At 54.5% G+C, this 20445-nt stretch overlaps 1 protein-coding gene across 1 annotated transcript in view; it reads left to right on the top strand.

The window, feature by feature from the left end:
- The first annotated feature begins 1136 nt into the window (after nt 1–1136).
- Nucleotides 1137–20445, top strand: part of SPSB4 (splA/ryanodine receptor domain and SOCS box containing 4) — a 62887-nt gene continuing 43578 nt past the window's right edge. Inside the window, exon 1 of the mRNA XM_040636744.1 lies at nt 1137–2412. Within this exon, the coding sequence (XP_040492678.1) occupies nt 1719–2412 (694 nt within the window). The 5' untranslated portion in view covers nt 1137–1718. The remainder of the gene's footprint in view (nt 2413–20445) is intronic.

Genomic DNA, 20445 nt, shown 5'->3' with positions numbered 1-20445 from the left:
ATATGAAAAGGAGTAACTGTATTCTGCTATCTTAGAAGTGTCTAGTGCTGCACATTTTTACGTGCTCTGGTTTCCACCAGATTAAACATTAGCCAGAACTCTCGGGATAGGGTTGGCATGCGCTGAAGCTGGGGTCTGCAAATAGAGAGGAAAGAAGCCACAGTCCAAGTGGAGAAGGAAAGGAATCCATAGTGTACCTGGTGTACTGTGCGGCAGCGGGTTCCTTTCCTTCTCCACTTGGATGGTGGCTGGGAGTGTGCCCCTGTTTGGGTGGGAGGTTGTGACCAGGCAGGGCACGGCGTGAAACTTGCCTGCCTCTTGGTCTGTCTCGGGGAAAGTTGTTCGGAGCCCAGCAGCTCTTAGGCCAGTGGGGAGAGCACACGCCTCTGCTCTGGACTGGCTGCAGGGCTCACCTCTCCATCTGTCCCCACATGCAGGGCTTGTCCAAGCAGCTCGAGCACCCTGGGTTCTGGCTGGCCTCCTAGACATGGCGGCCAAGTCCTCCTCCCTAGAGACCAGGATCCTGCCTCAAGAGGAGGTTGTCTGGGGTCAGTGTTATTAACCAGTGTTTGTGTGCCCACAGAAAGAACATGCCCATCCAAAGGGAAGGGGTACTAGTGGGATGCCCAGAGGAGAGAACCAGAGAGGAAAACCTTGCCCACAGAGTCTGGTGCTTGGCCCTTTATATTATTGTCTCTCAGATTATCACACTACCCAGAGGGTGCTATTTATCCCCATTTTACAGATGAGGAAACTAGAGTCTAAGAGAGGCTAAGAGACTTTTCTCTGGATAAACAGCTTAGAAATGGAGGCAGGGATTTGGAGGCAGTTCTATCTGGTTCCAGAGCCTGGACACTAGTCCCCTTATTCCCCTGCCTCCCACTCATCTTCCCATGGAGACCCCACCCCATCCTCAGATGGTTGTCTTGTGTCCTTGCTCATGTCCCTGGGTGAATTTGCTGGATCCTCACTCTGTGTCTTCCTTCTCGAGCCTGGCTACACTTTAGGTACTATTTAAGCTCCCGGGGAAGCTGGGGTGGGAACCAACCGGCCACACCCTATACTTCTGCATCCCTGTGTCGTGGGCCCTGTGTCCCCTCAGTCTTGGCACAGGCCTTATCCCCTGGGATCAAATTGACCTTCTTCTCCAGGCCCTGTGGTCTTGGGTAAATCACTTTACTTCTCAAGGCTCAGTCCTTATTTCTAAAATAGAATTGTCTATGATCACTGGAAGAGCAGAACATAGACTCTAAAGCCAGGTGACCACAGTGTGAATTTGAGCTCAGCACCTTATTAGCTGTGGGGCTTATTTAATTATTTATCCTTTCTCTTCTCTAATTTTCTCAACTGTAAAATGGAATAATAATGTACATGTCTTACCGGGAGGACTTAAGGATTAAATGATAATGTAAATTGGAACAGTGTCTGGCATATGGAAAGTACTAGATTAATGCCAGATATTGTTATATTACTTAATTGTTATTATTAGTGCATGCAAAGGACCCAGCCCCTGGACATAAATGGCTGCTGCTGCTGTTGTAACCGGTGCCCTTTGCTTTCTTCCAGGAGCTTGGGCCCCTGCCCCAGCCCGGTGGAGGCTGTGGAGGGATACGGTCCAGAAGTCTGGTACCCAGCCCGGCGGCCCATCCCTGGCTGTGGGGGCGGAAGCTCCCACGAGGTAGCGGTGGCCTGCGGCGGCCCCCTCCCGGCAGTGAACCATGGGCCAGAAGCTCTCGGGGGGCCTCAAGTCGGTGGAGGTGCGAGAGCCGGCGCTGCGGCCGGCCAAGCGGGAGCTGCAGGGGGCGGAGCCGGGGCGGCCGGCGCGGCTGGACCAGCTGTTGGACATGCCCGCGGCGGGGCCCGCAGTGCAGCTGCGGCACGCGTGGAACCCCGAGGACCGCTCGCTCAACGTCTTCGTCAAGGATGACGACCGGCTCACCTTCCACCGGCACCCGGTGGCCCAGAGCACGGATGGCATCCGTGGCAAGGTGGGCCATGCCCGCGGCCTGCATGCCTGGCAGATCAACTGGCCAGCACGGCAGCGTGGCACCCACGCCGTAGTTGGCGTGGCCACGGCTCGGGCCCCTCTGCACTCGGTGGGCTACACGGCACTGGTGGGCAGTGACGCCGAGTCTTGGGGCTGGGACCTGGGCCGCAGCCGCCTCTACCACGACGGGAAGAACAGGCCCGGAGTGGCCTACCCCGCCTTCCTGGGGCCCGAGGAGGCCTTCGCGCTGCCGGACTCGCTGCTTGTCGTGCTGGACATGGACGAGGGCACGCTCAGCTTCGTCGTGGATGGCCAGTACCTGGGCGTGGCCTTCCGCGGCCTCAAGGGCAAGAAGCTGTACCCGGTGGTGAGTGCCGTGTGGGGCCACTGCGAAGTCACCATGCGCTACATCAACGGCCTTGACCGTAAGTGCCGCGTGGGGGCGCTGGGGGTTCCAGAGGCTGCCTGTCACTGGGGGTGGAGGCGTTGGGGCTGGCGGCCGGGAGCAGGGGAGGCCCCGCCCTCCATTGTCACTGGGGATGACCCCGCCGGGTAGAGGATGTGGACTTTGGGACTCTGATTTACTGGCTTGGTGGCCTTGCGCCGTGCCTCGGTTTCCCCACCTGGAAAAGCAGCACAAGGACAGTGATCTTGATCAGGGTTTTTATAGGGATCAACTGGGATAATAACGTCTGTGACGTGCTTAGAACAGTGACTGGCACCGAATAAGGGCTTCCTGGGTTGGTGCTAATCATGAATCTTGCTGTCGGCATAAGGGTCTTGCAGAATGATGTCTGTCTCCTGCGTGCCGGGCCTCAAGCCCACAGCAGGAGGAGGGTGACAATAGAAGACGCAGGGCCTGCCCTTGAATGCCGTGGACTCGGAGTTACTGATAAATAATAAGTAATGATAATAATAGCTGTCATTTATTGACCGCCTACTGAAGGCAGGGACTGAACACCCAATTTCCAGCTCTCCCTGGTGAACTCTGTTAAAAGGGGTCACCTGCCCCTCATCTCTGATTATTGCCTCCTGGGAATGAGAGCCAGAAGTTGTAGAATCTTTTGATCTTTCCAAGAGGACCCAGAAATCTAGATTTGTGTGAAAGGGCCCAATTTTTGAAGCTGGCAGCTGCTGAAAACACCATGTGGGCAAACAAAACCCTTTTGCAGGCTGTCGACAAGCCCCCAGGCTACTGGGGGTGATCCCCGGCAGCTCTGAGGCCTCCTCTTATTTAATATGCACCATCATGCTGTGAGGCAGCTTAAAAATCATGGCAACAAAATTGGTTATGGTTTCAGGAGGGAGTCCCTCCGGGAGGCAGGGTGGCCTCTGCTCGGAGGCCTACATGGCCTCCAGCTGAGTGGAGCCTTGCGGGCTTATCCGCTCCTCATCCACACATGACACTTCCTGCCACACCCCTGATGAAGCTCACAGAGGCAGGTGCTTTCAGCCAGAATTCCAGTTTATTCATGTCAGATGAGAGCTGTAATTGCCCCTATTTCAGAAGGAGAAAACGGAAGAGCGAGCTACAGAGAACCAGCGCCTACCTAGGTCTGTCAGCCTCCGAAGCCTATTCTTTTCAGTTGAGGGACTGAGAGTAACACCCCCGAAAAGAAGTCAAGAACAAGATTTTACTCAAGTAAAATTTATATTTACTCGAGTGGAGGGTAGGTTGGCTGGTTTTAAGGGTGGCAGGCCAGCAGAAAGTGGCTGGTGTGCTCAGCTCTCTGGTGTAACAGGCGACATTCTGGCTCCGATTTCATTTTCATGGTAGTTAGATGACGATTGCCATTCATGGCAAAGTGTTGCTCTGTTTTCTCGGATTCACCAGTTAGATCTAGGAGCAGATGAGTGTGTCCTGAGAAAGGCTAGTTTAATCATCCCAGTGCCTTGTGGAGAATGTCTGGAACCCTCATAAACATGGGGACCAGGCAAACTCCAGTACTGAGAAAACCAACAGCAACAACAAATACTCGTTTCAAGCAGAACTGGAAAATTTACTTGCCAGAATTTATCATGGGAACAGAAGAGTAGACTTGGCATACAAGTCTGTGGAGTCTGACACACCTTAGTGCCAACTGATCCCCAGTGCTCCATGGTTTTGTGTCTCTGGTGAGTCATTCTAATGCCTTACAACTCATTTTGCTTATCAGTAAAATGCGACAATATCAGGTCCCTTTCATAGCTGTGGTGAGATTGGTATGGTGGTACCAATAATATGGTAGCTGGGATTACAGGGTGACATTGATAGCCAGCAGGAGCTCCCTGAGCCAACAGTTAGACCCCCATGGTGAGCTTTCTCTTGGGTATGGGGTGTTGGTTCACGCTCAGCTATGATCTGTTGCTTGGTTTTCAGGTACGAAGCTAAGGTCCTAATGAGGCTGTAGCCAGTGGCTCCCCCCATGCATGTTAGGACCGGGAGCAGTCAAGCCATGGTATCCTCCTTGGTGCAATGTTGGTTGGGACCTGGGTGGGAAAGGACAGCTCTTGAATCCTTCAGGTGGCTGGAGAAGCTTGGCGCGGCTGAAACTTGGCCTGCTCCATCCTCCTCCCCACTGGCAGTGATTTTTGAGGCTGGCTGAAGCTGGAATGCTCATCAGGAGGCAAGGGAAGGCCAAGATGTCATGTGAGGCAAGCCTGTAGCATCTGTTGTTCTGTGTCAGGTTCGGCTTGTCTGCTATGGCACTGGTCTGTTCTCCAGATAGGATCAATGTTCTCTATTACGGGCCGGATATGATGGCAGAAAGAGGGACCTCAGCTTTTCTGGGCTTTGAAAGGTCATGGTCAGCCTAGGACCAGCCCTGACTATAGCATGGGCCATAGGACGTGCTGCAGTGGAGTCTGATCGGGGCTGGTGGGGAGGGGACTGTGTGATGCCTGTAGCTGGTGACCTGGGCTGATGTCCACTTGGAGCATCCCTGGGCACCGGGAAGGGTTTGGCCCTGGGGAGTCCCTGGGCAGGGAAGGTGACCCAACGTGGGGTTCTGTACATGAGAATTCTGAGCCAACGTTGGTTGTGGACACGATGCCAAGTCTCCACACTGAGACCCGGCAGGGATGTGGGGGAGCACGGTCAGAGACAGACTCCGGAACAGAAAGGCAGGGCCGCTCTCTGGGGTTGCTTCCCCAGAAGATCATCGGGGAGAGAAGTATGCTCAAGGCCGCTCACAGACCGTGTTTGACTCTGGCCCCAGTGCTCACCAGAAGGCTGGGCACAAGGATTACCTCGTCTCTCCAGACCTCAGTGTTCTCCTCTGTAAAACGGGCATGATAAAGCTCGCGGGCGCGGAGCAGGCACACAGCACTCGGTGCTCGCGGCTCTCACCAACCAGGCGAGCTGCGCGGCGTCCTGGGCTTCGGCTAGGCGTCACCACAAAAGCGGCCTTCATAGGAGCCTCTCCTCTAATGTGACGGAAATAAGTTGACAGATAGCCTTTTCTCAATGTTTGCATTTTTATGGCTATGAAAGCAAGACTCAGAAAGGACTAACCGCAGCTAACTCTGACGCGTGTGCTCGTTGGGGCAGAGCTCCTAGAAGCATGTTTTCCCGTTGCAAGTGCGTCCTTCAGCCGCGCATGGAGCCAAGCAGCTCCGCCTCGCGGGGTTTACTGCAGAGCTGCAGGAGGCCCAGGGGCTCTGCCGCCCGAGCGGAGCGTGGGACTGAGGCCCGGCGAGTGGGCGAGCTGTCTCCAGATGACCGGTCCACGGCCCGAGCGAGAGCAGAAGTAACGCACCACCCATCGCTCCCTCGTACACGTGCCTGCTCTGGGCTGGCCTCTGTGCTGAGCGCCTTACACACCGGCACTCATTTAATCCTCGCGACTACTCTTTCCGCGGGTGCCTGTAGTACCTCGTTGCACAATGAAGACATTGAAGCCCAGAGAGCTGGAGGTCACACAACTAGTAACCGGGCCCCTTGTGGAGATGTTTGCAGAGAGGGCAGAAAGGGAAGGAACAGGAGAGGCTGTTCCACCGGGCTGGGTGGCCACGCAGCCAACTGGACCTTTCCTTCAGCGGTGGATCTGGGTGAGACCCTGAGGTGCTGGCCCGGCCGTTCTCCTCCCTCCCGCCTTCGTCTCCAGCCCTCAAAGCTCTTGGCTCAGCACAGAGCTCCACGGGGTGTTCTGAAAAGTTAGCTGCATCAAGACAGCCCCAGCAGTGTCTGTGAATCAGGCATGCTTTGGTCGCTAACAGGAGAATGTCACTGAAAATGTCCCAACCGCTGTGAGGTTGGGCCCCACTGCTGTGAGGTGGGCCAGGCCTTTGGATTCGGCTCCAGGCTGGTTTCCGGAATCGCTCCTCCGCTCCCTGGCTCCTCCTGCCACATGTTGGAGGCCAGGAAGTTTGACAGAACAGCTTTGTCTCCTGTCTTGGAGATCTTGGGTGGTGAGTGGTGTATGGGCGACACAGGAGGTGGAGAGGAGCCCCAGACAGAGACAGGCGGGCTTGGAGCCCTGCTCAGCTTTGATTTGGGGGTCCTAATGATTATACTTTATATAAATACCACCCATGTTTTGTACTCTGGCCAAGTGTTCTTTTTTCTCTCTCTCTCTCTCTCTCTTTTTTCTTAACCCAGACAATGAACTTTGAGGCAATGTTGCTGTTATTTCCATTTTGTAGATGGGAAAATGGAATCTTGGAAAGGTAAAGAATTCACGAACTTGCTCAAGGCCAAGCAGGTAGCCAGCAGGAGAGCCGTGCTTCACCCCAGGCCATAAGCACTCCTGTGTCCTACCACCTGCTGCCCGGGCCAGCCCTGACTCCTTTTTGCCCACCACGTAAGGCTGATTCCACAGAGCAGGTGTTGGCCCCAGGGCTCCTTCTCTGGGGGGTGGAGAGCAGGAAACGTAGGATCTTAGGCCTAACCGGCAGAGAGGGCTTGTCCACCTGCATCGAGCCGGGGAAACTGTATTTCCAGACGTTGTTCCTAGATGGTTTAATTGACCTGCCAACAAGTATTTATTGGAGCAGTGGCTCAGCAGAAGAGGCTGGCAGCCAGCCAAGGCTTCTGGTATTGATGAAGGCCAGAGAGAGTTTTCTACCAGGCTGAGTACGAGGACAAGACCATCCCCTTGCCAGAGCCACCCTCCAGTCCGCACTGAATTCACCACCTTCCTACTTAACTCCCATGTGTCTCCCACGTGCCATGGTCCTCCCAGCCTCCCTGACATCAAGACTCTCCTCTGCCCTCCCGACCCAGGCCTGGTCTCCCCTTCGCCCCTCTGCCCTATCATTCTGCCTTGACCCCAACTCACCCCCAGCCCTCAGCCCAGGGCTCTGCCCCCTGCACCTCGTTCAGCACCGAGTCTCCCCCATTTGCCCCATTTACTAACTTTTCCACATGTGTGCCTTCTTTCCCCAAGGGGAGATGAAGTAAGTTCCTCAGGACAAGGGATGGTGACCCAGGAAGCCTGTGTGGGGATGTTGATAGAGGAGGGACTTAAATATATGTGTGCATGTGGGGCGCCGGGGTGGCTCAGTCGGTTGGTCATCTGCCTTCAGCTCGGGTCATGATCCCAGGGTCCTGGGATCGAGCCCCGCATCGGGCTCCCTGTTCAGCAGGGAGTCTGCTTCTCCCTCTCCCTCTCTCCCCGACCCCTGCTCACGCTGTCTCTTGCTATCTCTCTCTCTCAAATAAATAGATTAAAATCTTTTTAAAAAATGCATGCATTTACTTTTGAAAAGCAAACTGTGCACATAGCAACAAATTTAAATATTACAATGAAATACTCCCCCCAACCCATTAGCTCCCCAGCTCCTCCCCCTGCTGGCAACCACCATTAACAGTTTCTCATGTGTCCTTCCAGAAATTTGTAACAGAGAAATTTTACATGAATGTGATCATGCTGTAAACATTGCTCTGCCTCTCACTTCCCCCGCTAGATCTTGGCTATTATTTAATATGATTACTATAGAGTCGCCTCATTCTTTATTAACGGTGGCACGGGTTTTCTTGGTACAGTTGTATCACAATTTATTTTATTCAGTCCCCCATTTTTTGACATTTAGGCAGTTTCCAGTCTTTGAGAATAAACGTTTGATTCCAATTTAAATTTCATTTCTGCCGCCTTCTGGCTAATTAACATCCCCGAGCCTTCGTTTTCCCCTCTGTGCAGTGGGAATAATTATATGTGCCTTGCGTAGTTGCTGTGAGGATTAGAAATGAGGCAGAAACAAAGCATGGTCCAGCCTGTGGCTCACCGTGGTGGTGTGCTGGAGGGGGCTGTGGGTCTTACGGCGCTTACCCGTGTCCAGTGCCGAGCTCATCCAGGCCCCTTGATGAATCTTGTGAATGATTTGGTTTCTAGTTTATTTATTTTTCTTTTTTAAAGATTTTATTTATTTATTTGACAGAGATAGAGACAGCCAGCGAGAGAGGGAACACAAGCAGGGGGAGCGGGAGAGGAAGAAGCAGGCTCCCAGCGGAGGAGCCTGATGTGGGGCTCGATCCCAGAACGCTGGGATCACGCCCCGAGCCGAAGGCAGACGCTTAACCGCTCTGTCACCCAGGCGCCCCTAGTTTCTAGTTTAAAGTAGAAATCACATTCATTTGTTGGTAAGGAGGCTTCGAGCACAGTGCTGGACTAGGGGCATTTGAGTTGTCTAATCTGGTCAGTCCTTACATAGGGTGTGTGTCAGTGCACTGAGTCACCTGGTCCCTTACCGGCCCAGCGCAGATCCATGGGCAGGGTGGGGGGGGTTGCTGTTCTGTTGCTGCTCTTGCCGGGGCTGAAGGTGGTAGTTCTTGGAGGCAGGGACGCCCTCCGTGGCACCCCTTGGAACTGAGCACACAGTAGGTGCTCAGTAGGTGCATGTGAATATACTGGCCTCCCGCCACCTGCCGAGCTTTTCTGTTCCCTTTTGCAGCAGGACCCGAGTCACAGTTGGCTGGAACAGAGGGAGGCTGGCTATGAAAGGCCACCCCCTTGAAGCCTGACCCTAGGGTGACCCAGTCCCACCTCTCATTGTGTGTCAAGCACAGCACATCTGTCCCCACACTCGGGCCAGGCCCAGGCTGCGCGATGGGCTGGGCTATTCAATTCAGTTTCTGACACTCAGAAACTGGCCCCTACCCTTTGTTTGCCACAAAAAGGAACAGACTTTTTAGCTGAAAGCAGGTTTTGCTCAGACACTGTGGCCTGGCTCTGAGTGTGTGTGTGTGTGTGTGGAGGGGGGTTCACATTTGAACCAAGTAGGTTCACTCTTGGAAGTCCTGCCTGCTGGAAGGGGGCTTTGAAATGCAGGCTCAGTCAGGAGAGTGTCGCCGCGGGCCACAGCGGAGTCACACGCAGGGGCCCTGGTAACAATACGCACCTGCCCTCTTCCTCCCAGAGGGCCTCAGTGGAGTCTTGTGGGAAGAGCTGGGGCTCACTCCTGACTGGGCTGCTTGTGAGCTGTGACCCTGAGCAATTCATCTCACCCTGGAGCCTCTGCAATAGTAGTAGAAACATATTATGCCACAGGCATCAGGATTGTGGAAGATCTACAGAAAGTGACTGGGCGCGTGCCTGGCCCCGTAGATACTGGAAAAAGTAGGCTTAAAGATCACCAGTCATCACAGCTCCCGTAGATTGGTAAAATTACTGTTAGTGTTACTAAATGTGGAGATAATTATTGTTATTAATTTTGGTCTGAGGGATTTCACATTAAGGAATATGTTGGTTTGGGGAGGCTTTTGACTCTTTTCTCTTGGATACTTGATGGAAATGCCACCTGAGGTTCGAAGACTACTGTGAGTTTGTCGTAAATGAGCTGGGAGCGTTGAGCCTTCCCTCTGAGCAGTTGGAAAGGTTTCCAGCTAAGTAAGTGCCTGGTTGAAGTGTTTTGTAGTTCCTGGTGGTGACTTGCTTGGTGAACATGTGTTCAGCAAGGATGTCCAAATACACGGCCTCGTCGCCCGCTGCAGCCCATGTATGTATTCCGTGGGGATGAGCTACCGAGGTGCCGGGCCTGAGGGCCTCATCTGTCTCTGAGCAGATGGTCACTAGGCCCGGCTGTGGGCTCGCCTCTGCTGGACCTTTGGACGAACGGGAAGGGGAAGAGGTGGCCGGGAGGAGCTGGCAGGAGGGCGAAGGCTGGCCCCAGGCATTGGAACGGGGTCTGGCAGCCAGGGCCAGACCCCCACTTGACAGGTGGGAGCTGAATGGACCAGAGAGCCAGGAGGGCTTGCCCAAGGTCACCGGCTAATTAGCAGCAGAACCAGACCGAAAACCCAGGCCTCCAATCCTCCTTGAAAATGCACCTCACCAGAAGCAAGAGAGTGAGAATTCAGTGCAGTTTGTGAGCCTGTATTGAAAAACCCTGACACAGATGAGAGAGGGTGTAGGAGTTTCGGAGGAACAACATGCCTTCCTGGGAAGCGGCCTTGGCAGCTTGGGCAGCATCGAGGCCCTCCGTGGCTTCCCTGTGCCTCCTGCATGTCAGAGCCCCTGTGTCCACCCTGCTCAGACCACAGGGCAGGGAGTCCAGCACAGTCAGAGACCAGAGATCACCAGTCCCTCCATGTACTACCTGGATGAGTTGGCGTAAGTTTCCTCAGCATTCTTGTCTATGAAGTGGGCTTGATGCCGGGACTCACCCCATAGACTTGTTGTCAGCAGTGCTTCTCACATCTTCATGGGCATCTTGTCAAATGAGGCTCTGACTTAGGAGGTGTGGGTAGGGCCCGAGACTCTGCATTTCCGACAAGCCCCTGGGTGAGGCTCATGCTGCTGCGTGTTGAGGGCAGGGCAGGGCAAGGCTTCTCCATGCATGGCTTGTCCCCTGCCCCCACCGTCTACCTCTCTCACCCCCACTCTGATCCTGCAGCCAGCCAGTCTGCTTACTCCTCTGTGCTTTGGTCTGTGCCGACCTCTTTGTTGGAAATGGCCTGTTTCCCACCCCACCCCCGGCAGAGCCTGCTGTGAGCAAGCCCTCCTGCCTGGCTGACATGAGAGTTGTTCCTGCACCTTGCCCCCACCATGCTCCCCACCCTCCCACCATCCAGCTGTGCCTTCTGCACTTCCTCCCTTTCCGATCCAGCCCTGTTTTCCTCTCGTTCTCATCCTCCCCAACCACTGCATGGCTCAGTTTATCTGTCCTGGAACCCAAATTCGCCCGGTTGCCAGCAAGGTATCTACAAGGAAATGCATGACTTTTCCGTGGGACAGGATTCCTGCAGATAGAAACAGCTCTTGATCGAACAGTCATTGATTGAACACCTACAAAAGGCCCAACACCACTTGACGCTGCTCGTGCTGCTCGTGCATCCATTGTCTCATTTAAACCCCCACAGCCCCATGCAAATGCTCGTAAGTGCCCGACACTGCAGCTCATTTACTCCCCACAGAGGAGGAAAAGGTACTGTTACCCCACTTCACACATGAGGAGCCTGAGGCCGAGGGGTTGAAGAGCCCGCTCACGGCACAAACTTGGAGGCAGCCGTCCGTGCAGGGATCCAGGCGGCCAGCTCCGGCACCCCCACCTCTAGCCTCCGGGCCACGCGGGGCTACGGTGAGCCTGCCTTCAACTTTGCTGGGGGTCTCGGGCCTTAGCAGAAGGGTCTGATGACGCTGGCGTCAGCAGTCCCACTGCCACAGCATTTCCACACCCTAAATACAGGATGGCCGAGCTGTGTTCCTTCTCACCTGTGCCCACGGGAGCGGTGCAGACACGGAGCGGGTGCTGCAGGGCTAGCAGCGAACAGGGTAAGCACACTTGCGGGACGGTGTTTAAATGACTGGGGAGAGCAAACAGCCTCCCTGGCCGGCAGCAGCATTTGTTTGCTGCGGCCAGAGAGCCCGCCGATCCTCCCAGTCGTGTCCCTTGGTTAAGGCAAGGGGGCAGTTAGCATGAGTTACAGCCCAGCCCAGACACTAATAAGGCTGCTTGTCTGAAGCCTTCCATAATTCAAGTTAAGGCTGTACCGTTTAATGGCCCTTCTTCATCAGATCTTCCAAGACTCGGTGCCTCCTTAATGATTTATTTGCTTGGGATGAAATTAAGCTGAGACAGCGCGAGCTTGGAAAATACTGCCGTGCTGGTTCTCCCCAGTTCTTCATCCTCAGTGGCGGCCGCGTCTATAAATAGAGCTGCGAGCCCCGTCTCGTGACCCTCTTGCCGGGAGCCCCAGTGGGCACAGGCTGCCCTGTCAGGACCCTCTGGGCCCACAGCTGACGAGGCACCTGGTGCCCCTCATCTTTCCCACCTCCAAGGCCGATGACCCCGCTGGGGAGCAGCGAGGGGCCAGAGCTGCCAGCAAAGATGTCGTCACCTTGGCTTTGGAGCCATTTAAGTAGAAGCATTTGAGTTGATCCATTTGGAGCTACGGCCATGTGCCAGATCTTGCCCTGTCGACGTTGCTCCCTCAAAATGCGTTTCATGAGGGTGTCCCTGGGTGGGGGCGGGTTTGCTTCTGGTGTTTAGTGAGGTGGATGACAGCTTTCTGCCTGATGTCGCGGCCTGGCTCAGAGGGGCACGTGGGACCCTGTTCATCTCCCTAAGCATGGCCGCCTCTGGGGTCAGGGGCCGGAGTCACAGCTGAGGGCCACTCGCAGGGCTCAGCTGCAGGCCAGGTGCCGAGCGGGGGTGGGACGTTTAGTCCGGCTCCTCTGGAGGTCCGAAGACCCAGGTCGTCTCAGGAAAGGGCTGGGTGTAATGGTGTGTGAGGACTGAGGGGTCCAGGGACGGGAGCGCGCTCAGGCACCCCTCTGCTGCCTCACCTGCACGTCTGCCACAGGCTCCCTCCCACCCACCTGCCCCCACCCTCTCCTGTATCTTTTCTGGTTTCCTCGTAAGTCAGCTACCTCTTGGTGTTGGCTGATGCTGACCCTGACCTGACTCCCGCGCTTCACTGTTAGCTGGCACAGTATTTTCCCAGGTCTCGTTTTAAAGTCCCGAGGGTCTCTGATCGGTCCAGTGCTTCTCATCGGGTGCAGGCAGAGGGTCCCACCCACCCCTGATCGGCTGTTGCTGGGTCGGGTCCTACCTGCTGATCCCTTAGCTGTGGAGAGTCCTGGCGCCGGTCATTTAGCACGCTTGCTTGGACATCAGCATCCCTCAGGGAGCATGTGCAAACACAGATTTCAGCGGTCTCTCATCTGTAGAATCAGTGGACCCAGGAGTGTGAGTGTGCGTGTTCGTGTCGCAAACTTCCCTCTTGATTATGCCATCAATCTAGCATGGGCTAGAAGTCAGCTTCTTGGGATGCCTGACCGGAAGGAGACTACTGGGGTGCAATAGGGGGTGCTGGGTCACGTACAGGGAGTGTGTGCTCGGCAAGCAGAGATGTCCAGACTCATAGGAACTGGTTATCGGGAACTGTGGTCTAAGGCAGAAGCAGGGCTTGGGCTCCCAGTCGTAGCTGGAACAGGCGTGGGACACCTAAAGACCCTTCTTACTGGCTCCAGCACCAAGGAAACAGATGTTTGGCCCATGCAACCGAAGTGTCAGTGTTGGGTGGCTCAGTTTGAAGAGGCTGCTTTATTCCCCTGTTTCCTCCCAGGGTACCCCCAGGGGCACCAGGGGCATCGGTGCACTGTGTGGAGCAAGGCCCCAAGTCAGCCTCTCAGCCAGGGACCCAGGAGGGGCAGTGTTTCCGTGGGTGTGGGAGGGCCGAGGTGCGGTATGGAGACCTCCTGAGTCACTCACTGTTTCTCTCCCCGCTGGCAGAGGCCAGGTCATCCCCTCTGCATTGTGTCCCCAGCATCTGGCATACGGTGGGTTCTTAGTGAACATCTACTGAATGACTGACTGCCTAACTCAGAGTCCGCATGGCAGGGCGAAAAATCACTGCAGGTTTGGGTGGAAGACAAGGCCCAGAGAGAGAGCCCATTCTTCCTACAGCATCTGCACAGAACAAAGAGTTTACTGGCTTCCTATTGAAACTTCCGGGAAGGGAATCCTAAGAAGTTTCCAATTAGCCAGGAATAGTAAATTGAAATTAGTCGCACTCTGCCCATAGCCGCTAATTTGATCTCGGTATAAATAAGCCATCGCCCTTCCCTCAACCACAAACGGTCCTGCGTGAGCCAGTCTGCCCTGCGGTGTAAGGAGGTGATTTATCCTTTTTCACTCGGTGTCTGTGAAGAGCCTGACCTGTGCTGACCTGGGCCAGGAGCTGGGCTGCGGTGGCCAGCAAGGCAGGCCCACTGTCCACTCCCCATGGAGCCACAGTCTGCTGGAAAGCCATGGTTACAGTGAGAGAGGCTTTTTATCACTCAGCCAATTGGTCAATGGCTATTTTTTAAAAATATCTCCTATGAGCCAGGCGCTGGGGGTACTGCGATGACAACTTAGGAGGAGAGACAGAAACAGAAGAAAACAAATCTCTGATAAATCTAGACATAGAGAAATGTGACAAAATGAGCAAAACAGGAGACGGTGATAGGGAGGGAGGGGTGTCTCCGGGCTGCTCTCAGGGAAGGGCATTGGAGACGTACATGGTAAGGTGGAGGCAGCCCTGGGAAGATCTGGGGAACACTGAGTTGGTGGGTACAAGGTGGTGAGTCTGTGGCCAACAGGGCAGCCAACAAGGCCGGGCATGATGCAGGGGAGAGCAAGGGCTGTGGGACGTAGGCGTGAGCAGAGGCTGAGCTTGGGGGCCTGCAGGCTGTGGCATTTTCTTCCATCCTACAGACTCAGATGATGCACTGTTTTTTTTAAAAAGTTGTAAACAACCTTATTTTGAAGAAGAGTTCCCTTTCCACTGGGACATGACTCCTGGTTCTACCAAATGACACGGTGTTGGAACTTTGGTGAAGGTGGCCTTTGACTGAGGTGGGTACTGCTATTTCCATTTTACGGATGAGCTGATTGAGGCTCAGAAAGTTTGGGAGACTTGCCTAGGTCGCTCTGTGCGTGGGGGAGCTGATTTGAGCCGCACCTGTTATTTTTCCACCTTGTCACTGCTCCAGAAGCAGATTCTAGGGGTGTGTATACATGTGTGTAAGTGCGTGTGTGTCTGAACACAACAGGGCTCCATGGGTCTACTAAGAGCCATCTGGCAGGCCAGCCAAGAGAAGGGGCCTCTTTGGAGCAGGGACACCCATGTGGGTGTCCCCACACTGTGCTTTTGTTCCTTCAGGTTGTCGAGTGAGCCATGGCTGGGGATTTGTGGTTCACAGTCTTCCCTATCTGGGTGGTGGGTGGGTGGGTGACCAAGGGCTTGGAGCCTTCCCCACCACCATGACCAAGGTCTGGGCCAGCCACTGTCCATGTGCTTTGGTTTTTCCATGTCCCTGGCTGCATCCTGGGAAGGGAGACATGTGGGTGGGTTCTGGGCCAGTGGACTCTGCCTTCCCTTCTGTCCCTTGGCATGGTAGAGCCCCAGGGTTCTGACAGGTGTCTGTTGGCTTGGGCGCTTGTCACTTCAGGCTGGGTGAGCCATCCAGGAGGTACATGGCAGGTGGAGGACTGTTTCCTCTTTGGCTGGCGCCATCAGCTTCTCTCAGGTATTCAAGGTGTTGTGGCAAAATGGATTGTTCAGATATGTGAGAGTTGAAAAAGCATTCTCGAGCTGAACTGACTTGATTTACCTAGAGTCTGGTGTTGGGTGGAAAAGAAGGAAAAAGGGGTCAGGTCCTGGGGAAGAAAATGCTAGACTTAGAGCCAGAAGAGCTGGCTCAGTCCATTCCAGCTTGGCCACTGGCTATGTGTGACCTTGGGCCAGTCACTTCCCCTCTCTGTGCCTTTATTTCTCCACTGCAGGAAGGAGGGGATTGGACAAGATGACCTCAAAGGATCTCCATTATTCTGTGCTAATATTCAGAGACTATCTGCGCGTCTGACTTTTTGGATGACAAACATTTTACACTGCCGTGCTGTCCAGTACAGCAGCTGCTAGCCACATGCGGCTACTTATATTTCAGTTGAAATGAATTAAAGTTCAATGAAAAATTCAGTTCCTCCGTTGCACTAGCCACATCCATAGCACCATGCGGCTGGTGGCTACCAGGTTGCAGAGCATTTCCACCGTCGCCCAAAGTTCTAGTGGTCGGCGCTGCTCTGCAGCCCCTGGGGAGGACTGGGGAACATAATGGAAAGGTGCAGGCCCCTGTTTCCATCATGGGACTCTTCTGGAGTCAGTGCCAGGAGGAGGGTCAGCTCTCCCCTGGGCCTGGCTTGAGCAGGGTGGGTGTAGGAAGAGGATTCCGCACAGATGCCCATCCGCAGAGTGTTGGGCACAACCAGGAAACTTCAGAGAATGTCACAGGTCCTGGGTGGGGAGAGCCAGGAGGCGGGGCAGTGCCGGGAGGTATGCCAGGAATGCCAAAGAGGAGGGCCTGGGGACAGCAGGGGCCAGGAGTCCCATCTGGGGAGGGGCAGCTGCTGCCAGAAGGCCAAAGCCCAGGCCCCCTGGGCTCAGGATCGGGGAGCAGCGGTGCCCCTTGCTAGGTCTGCGCCCTTGGGCAAGTTCCTGTGCCCATGGAGCCCCCACCTCCTCGTGGGTAAAAGGGGAGAAATAAGAAAAGGGTTTTAGAGAGGTGAAATAACATCAGGCTCTCGAAAGCCTGCTGTAAGTGGAGACTGCTTCATGTTGGAGACTGCTTCACAGAGAGAGCGCTGTGGCCCGTTCATGTTGACTTGTAATCGTACACTGGCCCAAGTTGTGATTTTAAGGTTCTGGGGTGTCTGTCCTGCCTTTCCAACTGGACGGTGGGCTCTTTGGAGAAGGGGACCAGCACGTTCTCTGTGCGTCCCCTCAGCCCTGCACACACCGGCGCTTTCCCTTGGCGCAGTTGAACAGAACAGGGCCGGTGGCCACCATGCAGGGGGCCGTGCGGTCTTGTCCTCCTTGCTCCCCACCCGGTGGCCTCTCGCCAGCACGCAGTCATGCTTTGCGAGCTGCTGAACACTTTCCTTGTCCCTGACACATATGCACATCTGGCTAGGTCTGGTTGTCATTTTCTGAACCCACGGCGTATCTCAGGCTCTGACCCCAGCCCCACGGTGTGTAAACAAACCAAGGGCAGAGGTCAAAGGCCAGAGCTGGGCTTTGCCGGCACCTCACATAGCACTCTTGGCAGGAAGTAGCCTGGTGTCTGGTTTCATCATGCAGGTCCCCCTTCCCATGCAGAAATCAGCTTTTCATCTGCATTCCTAGCTGGGAGGTGACACTTCTGGCTTGTTGTTGACGGATGGCCTGCTACACACCAGCCCTGGGGAGGTTCATTGCTCGGGCTGGCTCTGACTTTTCATGAAGTCTGCTCTATGGACATGCAGAACACAGACAGGAAAGCCTGAGTCCTGCCAGAACCACCTTTCCTGCCACAGAACTGGGGTGCTTCCCACCAAAAGTGGCAGTGAATATAAGTCAGAGAACCATCTGATAAACATCTCCCTGCCCCGAAGAGTGTTTTTATATATGCATTTTATATGGTTGTGTGTGTGTGTGTGTGTGTGTGTGTGTGTGTATGTGTATATATATATACACACACACACATTTAATCCTTTTGGCCCTGTGTGGGTCATATTAACATCCCCATTTCATGGCTGAGAAAACTGAGGCTGTGAGAAGCTAAAAGGTCACAGGGCTAGAACTGGAATTGGAGCCTTATTGGTCTGACTCCAGGTTTGACGCCTCCCTTTCAGGAAGTCCTGAAGGCCTCCTTTCTTGCTCCTGGTATCCTTCCTCTGATCACGATGAGCTGTAGTAGGGTTTTGAAACCAGCTGATATGCCCTATTGTAACCCTGTTTTCCTTGCTTAGCCTCAACTTGATGATCTGAACTTCTCTAGATGCGTGTTTAAGGCCAGGTTTTGCAGAGCTGTGTGACCTGGGCCAGCCACAGGGGAGCCTTCCCCCAACTCCTGAGCCTCAGGTGTCCTCACTGGACAGTGGTTACACCAAGCATATGCAAGGAGCTAGAGGGGTGGATTGCCGGGTCCGTGGCTTCCCCCAGCTGGTTTGGAGGGCCCATAGGATCTGTGCTCTATGGTTTCTCCATTGTCCCTGTGCTACCCAACCCCCCACACCCCAAACAGAACCCTGGGTGATGCCCCTCTTAGTTCAGGACATGTCCTGAGGAGGACATGGGACAGGCATGGGCCTCATGTTCTCAGCCTCCTGCCAGGAGGGAGCTCCAGCTGGCTCTGCCTTGGGGAGAGGGGGTGTTAGGTGTGCCCTTTCTCTAGGCCAACTCAAGGAGATGCACCCTGGGTGTGGCCTCCCTCAGCAGGGCCCCTCAGAACTTCCAGCACGAGAGCATGGCCCCCAGTCCTCAGACCAGCATCTACATCTCTCCAGGCACATTTCAGCCCCACGCTTTTGCTTCTGTTTGGTGATCTCAGTCCACAGTAACAACCATTCTGTGCCTTTGGAGCACATGTGGGTGGGCAGAGGGAGTCTGCAGGGGTTTGTAACCTGGAAAAGATGAAAGCACCACCCCTTTCTTGGTGACTAATCTTCAGGTGACGTTCTCCGGGGCTCCTGCTTGCTGGACTCTGGCCTGTCACCTCTCGCTCCACTAACTCCAGAACCTCCCGAGGCCCTTCGGGGCAGAGGGGAAAGGCTCTGAATGGGGCAGCAAGCCCGGTCTGAACCCTACCTAGGCCATTCCAGGCTGTGGGACTCTGCACTTTTGCTTGGTTGTCATTGTCTGTAAAATGTGGCTAATAATGGCTCTGCTGGAGGGCGTTAGAGAGTGGCCAGGGAGCCTGCCGACGTGACAAGCCCAGCACAGCGCCCGACGCCTGGCATCACTGGATGGGGCTCGTGTGGATTTTTTTCTTCTCCTAGACAGTAATAGCATGTGATACAGTCCCAGGTAGAGAGTAGGCTCCCCAATAAAGACTTCGTGGTTTCTTCAATACTTTCTTTTGTAATGTTTCTCCATTAAATGCAACCGGAGGCCCTCCAAGGCCCAGAGCAGAAGCCCCGTGCTTGCTCAGCTTTGGAGGGGGCTTCTGCCTGGCCCTTCCCTCCTCCTCCCCCACACCCCTTCCCTGGCCTCTCTGTGCCCTCCCCTCCATGCCGCCTGGGCCACTGCACAGGCCTATAAATCAAACCTGTCCCTGGAGACCTCTGACCCAAACCAGATGGCCGTACAAAGCCAGCACAGAGTAAGCTCAGCTTCCAACAATGCTTGACCCCTCCCCTGCCCGACCCAGCGCCCTGGAGCTCCTTTACGCAGCTGCCCTGTCAATCACTCCCCATCCATCGGTGATCCGGCTCTAGCTGGGGGCCGTGACCTCTCGGAGATACTTAGGGACTGTCTTAGAGAGATTCCATTAAGCCATATAAAGATCTCTGGAGGGTTCGTGGTGCCTACTTTCTGTGCCACAGGCAGTAGCTTGGCCCGATAGCCAGAGCTGGTGTGCTCTGTGCCATTGTCTCCCCCTCCTCCAGGAAGCCTTCCCTGGCTGCAGCAGCTACTGCAGCTTCGATGGCATAGAATGTCTGACTCCCCCTCACCACCAGGCACTCATTCATATATTGTTCATTCCTTTGACATTTACTGTACTTCCTCTGCCTGGGCCCCCTGGGAAGCTTGGACATTGCCCTTACCACCAGGAGAACCCAGAGACAGTGAAGATATAATTACAGGGCAGGGTGCTAGGGGCTGCAGTTGAGCATGAGACCCAGGGTGCTGTGAGAACTCCGGAGGTGAATGTACTATGACCTTGGAATCTAGGACAGCTTCCCAGAGAGGAACCCTCAAGCTGAGTTTTGAAGGATGAGTTGGTATTTGCCAAACGAAGGGGAGTGTGTTTCCGACAGAGCAAGAACAACACATGGCAGAGGCAGGCATGGGGTGTGAAGCAGCTTGATAGATTCGGGGGCTGACAAATCGGAGAGCATGCTGGAAGCACACCTGGGGGAGTTATTGGAGGCTAGATGTGTATCAGTATGAATTAGGTCTGGTTGTCTGAGACCAAAATTCCCAATAATATAGGCTTCAATAGGAATAGAGGGTCATTTCTCTCTCATTCAAGAGAAGTCAAGAAGCAGGCAGTCCAAGGATGTTGTGAGGCTCGATGAGGTGATCGGTGCTCCCGGTTCCTTCTGCCTGCTACTTTACCTTCCTAGCCTGTGACTTCCATTCCCAAAGGTACCTTATGGTCCAGAATGGCTACCAGAGCTCCAGCTTTTGCACCCACACTTCAGGCTGTAGGACAGAAGAAGAAACGAAGGAGGGGACACTGTTTCCATTAAAAAGATGTCTCAGAAATACCACACCATGCTTCCGCTTTATAGCTCAATGACCAAAATGTGATCACATACTGTTCTTAGCTGCAAGGAAGATGAGAACTGTAGTTCTTATCAGTAGGTGCTGCCTGTAACACTGTTCTTCTGCAAAGGATCCCGAGGCCCTACCTTGCCTCTGTGGGAAAGAACACTGCTCAGTTAGCAATGCCTCCCTTCACTGTGGGCATGGAGCCAGCAGCACACATCCCTGCGCTTGTCTTGCTGGTCTACTGCCAGAAGGTTCTCTCCCCAGGGATCCCCAAGGTGTTTGGTGCGGTTCCTGCAAACAG

Source organism: Ursus maritimus, unplaced genomic scaffold, assembly GCF_017311325.1.
Source record: "Ursus maritimus isolate PB19 unplaced genomic scaffold, ASM1731132v1 scaffold_20, whole genome shotgun sequence".
Lineage (NCBI taxonomy): Eukaryota > Metazoa > Chordata > Mammalia > Carnivora > Ursidae > Ursus > Ursus maritimus.
The sequence above is the reverse complement of the archived record's forward strand: the minus strand, read 5'-3'. Positions and strand labels throughout refer to the sequence as shown.